This window comes from Cryptomeria japonica, chromosome 2, assembly GCF_030272615.1.
Source record: "Cryptomeria japonica chromosome 2, Sugi_1.0, whole genome shotgun sequence".
Taxonomy (NCBI): domain Eukaryota; kingdom Viridiplantae; phylum Streptophyta; class Pinopsida; order Cupressales; family Cupressaceae; genus Cryptomeria; species Cryptomeria japonica.
In genome coordinates, this window is record NC_081406.1 from 554,039,620 (window position 1) to 554,048,245 (window position 8,626).

Here is an 8,626-nt window from a genome sequence, read left to right on the forward strand (position 1 = left end):
GTTTGTTAAGTCCTAGATCTTGATCTCACATACAACATATTGCTGGGACGTCCTTGGATTCATGAAATGAGGGTAGTCCCATCAACATACCATCAATGCATTACGTTTCCTCATAATGGAGTCGAGGTAACAGTCAACGGTGATCCAAATCCATTCATATATTGCAATAACTTGAGGTCACATACTGAAACTATCATTCCCAGTAATCGTGAGGCTACTCCTTCTTCAGCATACATCGATCCTGAGTCATTAAAACCCTCGACATCCAAACAAGGTGAACTTAGAGGCAAGTTTCAAGACAAAGGCATGGGAGAATACACTTTGAATCAGACAATGTTTTTACGACAAGTCCTGAGCTCCCCAAAAGAATATGGGAGGCCACATCCTAACAAGCAAATCTCCATCATGATACTCAAATGGGATCCTACCATCTTTCAAAGATGGGGCGAACTAGAAGAGGAAAATTTATACAAAATGCTTTATAAAGATAGTGAAGAGGACACACATGGGATATGTGCAAGCTAATGAGTCACAAATTCGCGGAAGTCTGCGCGTTGGAAAATGCGCTCCGCAAAACGGGCCCCCGTTTTTAAAAAACGGGGGCCCGTTAATGGTTCGGGCTCCCGAGCCGAAAGGTCACGGGGTGCCGAAGCCAGATAAAACGGGCCCCCGTTTTTAAACAAAATGGGCCCCCGTTTTTAAACAAAACGGGGGCCCGTTTTGAAAAGCTATTTTTACCCTTTTTTTGGGATAATTTTTCATTTTACTGTTGCACAAGAAGATATCGAAAACGGGCCCCCGTGTTGTGGTTTCCACTTCAAACCTCCACCACTATCCCAGGTGCACATTCTGTCACCTATTTTCACAGTTCATAATTTTCTTGTATATTTTTCTCTTTTTTTGGTGTATTATTTAGTTTTTTTTTTATTATTTTAGTTTTTTTTAATAGTAGCATATAAATAAATTATTTTTTATATTTGTAAATTCTTGATTTTGATGTAAAATATTTTTGAACAGTTAACCCTAAACCGTAATCAACAAATTTAGAAACCAAAACCAAACCTAGATAATTAACAAAATGAAATCAACACAAACAAAAAACCAAAAATGAAATGGGAACAAAAACAAAAACGTTCGAAAATGAAATCAACACAAACAAAAAACCGAAAATGAAATGGAAACAAAAACAAAAACGTTCGAAAATGAAATCGACACAAACAAAAAACCAAAAATGAAATGGAAACAAAAACAAAAATGTTCGAAAATGAAATTGACATAAAACCGAACATATGTACCTAAATTGTTCTTAATCCTCATTAGGCAATACAAAAGTTACCACTAAATTAGTATAACCTTAAAAGTAATTAACATTAAGTTTTTCAAATTTTAGATATGAAAGTTTAGGCTTAGGTTTATGCCATGTCATGGCATAAAGGTCCTATTATGTCATGTGATGGTATAAAAGGATCAATTATGGACACAATTTTAGAGCAAAACTAGATAAGTTACTAAAATTGGAGTTTGGTTTACATAGGTTCATAAAGGAAGCTAATATGCCAAATATATAATTCATTAATACAAAATAAAAAATATTCTTGATTTATAATGTTGATTGATAATGAGTTTTCTAAATGGGGTGCTAATTATATATACATCTGAAAGATTTGAAAAATATAATTCCCAAGAAGTATTTTGAATATACAATTGAGGATATATATAATCTCATGGTTAAAGATGCTTAATTTCGATGAAAGTTATTTTTTGTATTACTATGTAAGAAATCCATAAATGGAATGAAAGTAAGACATGGCCATCTAGCATAGATCATCTTATATGTTGAAGGAGTATTTTGAGTTATATTAGAATTATTTGATGTGATTAAGTCCTAATTTTAGGATATGTAGAGTTCTTTTACTTTTAAGGTTGAAATAAAACATGGTGATTATGTTTTATTATCACTTTTATGCTTAACCTAGGTAAAAGTTTTAATGGAATTATTTTCATATTTAGATATATAGATCACAACTTATTATTATTTGTATGTTTCTTGTTTCTTTGAAAGAAATGCATATTGATTTATTTATAAGTAATAATTTATCTAATTATGTATTTATGAAATATATAGAAATTGAGATTTTTTTATTGAGGCTAATTAATTTTAAAACTCAATGGTTATATCCACTATCTAATGATGTAATATATCCAATGTTCTCCCCTTCTTACATATATTTGAACAAGAGATGGAATATTTCAAGACTTGAATGCAACCCTTATGTAAACTTTAATGATGTACATCTACTGATCCTCCTCACTAACCAAGAAACACTAGACTAACTCCATTAATGAATATTTCGAATTTAAAACCTATCAAATGTCTATAAAACATGAGAGAACCTAAAGGGTCTATATCCTCCTTGCCTAATGAGAGAGCAACATTTCTTTGAAAGTCCCAATGAGCCTCAAATGATCCTAATGAATGTAGGGCAGTCTTAATGAACCTAAGAAAGTCCTAATGAGCCTAAGAAAGCAATAATGAACTTGGGACAATCCTAATGAACCTAGGATAGTCCTAATGAACCTACGATAGTGTAAACAAGCCTAGTATAGTGTAAGAAAAAAACACTACAAAAAAGACCTCAAATGCGTTAAATGAATTTCCCAATAACGCACTCGTGTTTATCTTTTTTTGGTCATTTGGCTACCTTTTTTTACAACATCTTGGTTTATACGCCCCTAAGAAGACCTTTTCCTCAAAACTTTCTTGGATCATGAACTCCTCATGTGCACCAAACATTTAAGTTGCCACTTGGAAGCTTCTAATGCACACAATCCTTTCAATCAATCTACTCCATTGATCTCTCAAAACAATCTTAGTATTTAATCCTCTATCCTTCATTTCTTATTGAACTTTGTAAGAGAATTTGTGTATGGATTGATATCTTAAATTTTATAGAAAGATTATATATGAAAACAAATGATTGCGGAGTTTTATAATAAATGATTTATAGGAAATAATATTTTTTGAAGACCTTTTGTAAATTATAATCTTGTGTAGATTTGATTATGGGAGAAATTTAATGGTGAAATATGCTTAACTCTTCAAAAGTTTTGATGTTTTGTCTTTACATGACAACCACTTAGAATATAATATGTTTTAAGTATGTCATTTATAGTCATGGGAGATTAGTTTTTTTTTAAGATTGTTTGAAGACTAATCAATGTAATATGAATTGATGACAATTATCTCAAAACTACGTAATTGAATTCTAATAGATTTATGATGTTTCATTGAAAGTTTTTATTAAGTTTTATGCGCAAATTTTATATTTCAAGATTCAATAGTATGTACATGTATATTTTTTTAAGTTCAATATTATATTATATAATTCATGTGTATCTCATTCAACAACATAGAAATGTTACTATTTATAAATGTTTTTTTTTAATTTAGTAAAATAGATTCTTCTTTGACATAGAGTTGTATATAATTCATGTATATCTTTATATATGCAGGAGTTCTTTGCCATCATGGATGTTTTTGACATAGATGAACTTTTAGGTGAAAATCCCCCACCACAACCCCCTCCTCCTCCTCCTCCTCCTCCACCACCACCACCACCACCACCACCACCACCACCACAACCCCCTAGATTGGATGAAATTCGTTTAAGAGAACGAATTAATGAAAACCTACAAGTGATTGAACAAAACATTGCTGCTATCCAAAATGAGCAAGTCACGCCACCCCATCTTGTAGAGTTTGCAAAATCAATGCAAACTGTTGTCGAGTCAATTAGATCTATTGATTCTCAATTAGATCAATTTCATAGACGACGACAAGAGTTGCGTGATTTTTATGCCGATGGTTTAACTTATAGACAAATCACAGATTTGAAAATAACCAAAGCTCATTTATGTCCATATTTTACCAACCCAAAAACAAGAGAACCAATGCAACCTAACCAGAAAAGAATTTCAATTAGGTGGTGTGTGCATCCAGAAATGGCTAGATACTTTTGGGATAGATGGTGGATGGTTTTTGATTATCCACCACATCGTAATTATGAGGTCCCTTTTTATTTTTTGAAGAAATTATACTGTGAGTTTGTAATGAACCAAAAACCAAATTATTTTGATATTAAGTCATTCCAGGGTGTTGGTCGTGGAATGCCACAGCATAGATTAGGGGCACGGAGTAATAATCCCCTACCGGATCCACCCATAGTTCCACTTGTTGCTCCATCGATTCCTGCAGATGTCCAAAATACATCATTCATTTCGACATTAGATGCTTTGACTTCCCTCACAGGGAACCTGAGTGAGCAAGCTGCTCACATGGCATCTGCTCCTCGATGGATGCCACATATGTGTTCGAGTTGTCATGAGACGTGTGTAGGTCCTACTACTGCTGTAGGATCTACTTCAGTTCCAGATGAGCATGATGCAGCAGATGATAGTATGATGACATCTTATATGGATTTTCTTTGCTCGGATGTTCATCTTGACCAGGTATAGATATATATAATATACATGTACATGTCAATGTTTTTATGTACTTTATTAAATATAGGTATAAACTAAGTGCATCTCTTTTTTTATACAATCTAATACTTCATTAAATAAATTTTGTTTATGTAGATAAGGACTACGCCTAATATTAGAGTTAATATTGCATCTACTGGAAGACAACTCGGCACACCTTATGGGGTATAGTATAAATTTCTATCTAGACATTGTACTAGATCTTTTTAAGTTAATATGCTATCGTCGTATATTATATAAATTTTCATGTTGATACATTGAATGCTTCTTTCTCCAGGATTCAGGTCATGAGGGACCCTCTACATCACATCAAGAAGAGGGTCTGACTATTGTGACACCATCTATGGTATGTATCTTATAATTCTTAACTTAAATATGAACTCTTACAATATTGTAACTTTACTTGAAATTATTTAGTACACATATATATGTTCACTAAATATGATTTCATTAAATGCATGTATGCAGGTGGACACTACCATTAGGATAGGTTATCCTCATAATTTTGATCAGAGCCAATTTGAACGCACATCGACATCCTTTGAGGTATTAATATGTAATACTTAATTTGATCTTATTTTTACTCTTAATTTAAGATTTAATTGGACACTTTGAATTTGACCTTGTACAGGAGTTAGCTAGCACTGCATTTGGTGTTGATACTGCACAAGATACTGCTAGAGGAGATACTGCTACAGGATCTGATGAGCATATGGTAAGTTTGTAACTTAATTTATGAATTCTACTATACTTGATAAATGATTCTTTTAATAGTTAATTTCAAGTAATATTTTAATATTATTTTTTTATTGTACAGCATGAGACAGGTGGATCTGGACCACGTCCCGAGGACAAGAGAGATACTGCTATAGGATCTGATGAGCATATGGTAAGTTTGTAACTTAATTTATGAATTCTACTATATTTGATAAATGATTCTTTTAATAGTTAATTTCAAGTAATATTTTAATATTATTTTTTTATTGTACAGCATGAGACAGGTGGATCTGGACCACGTCCTGGGGACAAGAGAGATACTGCTACAGGATCTGATGAGCATATGGTAAGTTTGTAACTTAATTTACGAATTCTACTATATTTGATAAATGATTCTTTTAATAGTTAATTTCAAGTAATATTTTAATATTATTTTTTTATTGTACAGCATGAGACAGGTGGATCTGGACCACGTCCTGGGGACAAGAGACCACGAGATGTTATTGATGATAGCACTTAGATTTTACTATTTATTTGGCTTTGATATGTACTTTTTTATGGACTTTACACATTTGTTTACACGTGCACATACTTTATATATATGGATAGTTGCATAATAGGATTAGATCATATATATTTTGTGCATACTTTATATATTTTGTGCACATTAGATATTATGTGGAGTGAACATCATGTTACCATCTAGACATATATATGGATTAGATATTATATGGATTATGTGGACTTGAAATTTTACTATTTATTTGGCTCTGATATGTACTATTTTACGGGCTTTACATATTTGTTTACACGTGCACACCCATACTTTATATATATGGATAGTTTCATAATAGGATTAGATCATATATATTATGTGCATACTTTATGTGTATTGTGCGCATTAGATATTATGTGGACTTGAAATTATGTGCACATTAGATCATATATATTGACTTGAAATTATGTGGACTTGAAATTTTGTGCATACTTTATATATTATGTGGACTTGAAATTTTATTTATGGAAGTTGTGCTTAAACAACTTTATAGGCATTATGTGGACTTGTAATTTTATTTTTGGAATTTTATTTAAATAGTTCTTGTGATTAGATAAACTACATGTGCATACATCTTGAACTAAGTATCGAAACATATCTTATAATTATAACATATTCTAAATCAAAAAGTATCATTTAACAAATATAATGAATAGAACTTGATTAAAACATAATTATCTCATTCATAAATTTGACCAGTAGTCTCTCATTTATGTATATTGTACACAAAATGTAATCAAGAAGACATATCTAAAATAAAATAAATAGTCTATTTAAATTATAATAATAAGGATTTATATCTCTCAAAATACAACATAAAGTATGCACAAACAATAGTAGTCATTGAGGGCAAGTCTACTCTGAGAGACCTAGAAAAAAAAATACATATGATTAGTTTTTATAATCAGGATGCATTGAATTTAAAATACAACATAAAGTATGCACAAACAATATAGTAGTCATTGAGGCCAAGTCTACTCTGAGAGACCTAGAAAAAGTAAATACATATGATTAGTTTTTATAATCAGAATACATTGAATTTAAAATACAAATGGATTTGCCTTAAGGGTACAAAAATTTAACTTACTTGTAATTATTCAAAATGAAACATAAAGTATGCACAAATAACTTTGTTTTCATTGATGCCTTCTACTTGTGGTAGACCTGAAACAAAATTTTAGTAGATTAGATTTTGTAATTATGATTCATGATTTAAAATACTATATATAATATGCATCGCGACTTTTAAAAGGGAGGTGGATTAAGGGTTCAAATTATAACTTACTTGATATTCATTCTATTATACCATCTGCATCCTCTCTCTTTTGCAAAGCATCTATAATTGTCTCGTGCTCTTCCATAGAGAGAGTCCATAATTGTTTATTAGCAGGCCTGCCAGGATATCTATCCAATTTTATATTAGTTGCCACTACCAAATGTGAGTAATGTATAATCTTTTTCTCTAATTCATAATCTTCAAATGCGGGCAATCCATTCTTTCTTGTTAGATATTTGCGTAGCCAAGTGCCAACAACAACCACAGATCCTGTTGGATAGTCATAACCATCATCATCTACTCGAGGAGTAGTTAGCTTATGTTTTGGCTCTACACATCGAGCCAACCAATACTCTGTCCCCTCTTCATTTTCCTCTGGTGCAACAACAGCATAGACATGTCCTGTGCACAAAACAATTTTATTTTAATATTTAATGAGAAATAAAAACAAAAATATACACTGTAAGATTTCATAAATTTATGTACTATTTAATAAATCAAAACAAATTTCAAAAATAATTTTACCTTGTTGTATAAGATCTGAAATGCGATCATAGTCAATTGATGCAAACATTTGATCCATATCTTCATCAGTTCTTTCATGCGGATCATTTGCATCTATGGGTGTCAATGATCTTTGTTGCCATTCTTCAACCCATTCTTTATTCTCACAAAATTCCCAATCTCCGGAAACACAAAACTGACAAAAGCAAGCAAGTTGCCTTGTGAATATAGTCCATGTGTTTGAATTAGAACTCTTAAACGAATGCCATTTAGTTGATCCAATGATGGTATTACAATCATGCCGAATAGGAATACTATCTTCCTCTATCAACCAGAAGAAATGTCGAATTGCAGAGTTTTCAGTTGATCCTTTTGACAACTTTGAATTGCACCAATCTACAACTGCACGAGCATCTCTGAATTTCACTGCATCCTCGAATTTCAATTGTTCTCTAGCAAGAGCTCTTTTTATACAGGCACCGGCTCCATCGTGTTCCCCCTTACCATGTCCCGCTTCAAAAAAACTCCATAAATGTTGGACATTGGTTATCTTGTGAACTTTGCATAGCCAATAAAACATTCTTGCATTTTTGAATTGTCCAGTGCAGTTATCTGACCATATCATATGTTGTTTCATGTCAATTTCTCTTTCCTTAAGATTATCATAAAATACCTCGAAACAATGTTGGACAAACTCTGAAGAGTGTAATCTATTATCACTAACATAGAAATGATACTCCCTCAAAATTTTTCTGTTATCTTCTGTACTGTCATGGTCATGTCTATATATAATGTGCACAAATATGGCCACTTGCACTGAGTTGTAGTATTGTGATTGAGTTTCCTCTTGTGGTTTTAGAGTATAATTTTCTGCAAAATCCACAACTGATACTATTGTTCCAATTGGAAATGTGTTCTTGCATATGCGCAACTGTCCATCAAGCCATCGGGCATGTTGGGAATGTTTCACATATTTTGGAACAATATGAGTTTTAAACTCACTAATAAATGCATTCACACTATTCTGTTCT

The 8,626-nt window shown here is 31.9% G+C and overlaps 1 protein-coding gene across 1 annotated transcript; it reads left to right on the top strand.

The window, feature by feature from the left end:
• Positions 1-4,194: 4,194 nt before the first annotated feature.
• LOC131873742 (uncharacterized) lies at positions 4,195-5,815 on the top strand. Its single transcript, XM_059216927.1, has 8 exons — positions 4,195-4,509; positions 4,639-4,707; positions 4,820-4,888; positions 5,011-5,088; positions 5,174-5,257; positions 5,360-5,431; positions 5,534-5,605; positions 5,708-5,815. The coding sequence occupies exons 1-8, from the start codon at positions 4,336-4,338 to the stop codon at positions 5,777-5,779; spliced, it is 690 nt and encodes a 229-aa protein (XP_059072910.1). The 5' UTR covers positions 4,195-4,335; the 3' UTR covers positions 5,780-5,815.
• Positions 5,816-8,626: the final 2,811 nt, after the last annotated feature.

What these genes read in the sequence shown, in the direction of transcription:
- LOC131873742 (XM_059216927.1), top strand. Translation starts at nt 4,336, where the DNA reads ATGGCATCTGCTCCTCGATGGATGCCACATATGTGTTCGAGTTGTCAT. An exon ending in CGGATGTTCATCTTGACCAG is followed by an intron (nt 4,510 to 4,638) that starts GTATAGATATAT and finishes TTGTTTATGTAG; the next exon opens with ATAAGGACTACGCCTAATAT. An exon ending in AACTCGGCACACCTTATGGG is followed by an intron (nt 4,708 to 4,819) that starts GTATAGTATAAA and finishes TTCTTTCTCCAG; the next exon opens with GATTCAGGTCATGAGGGACC.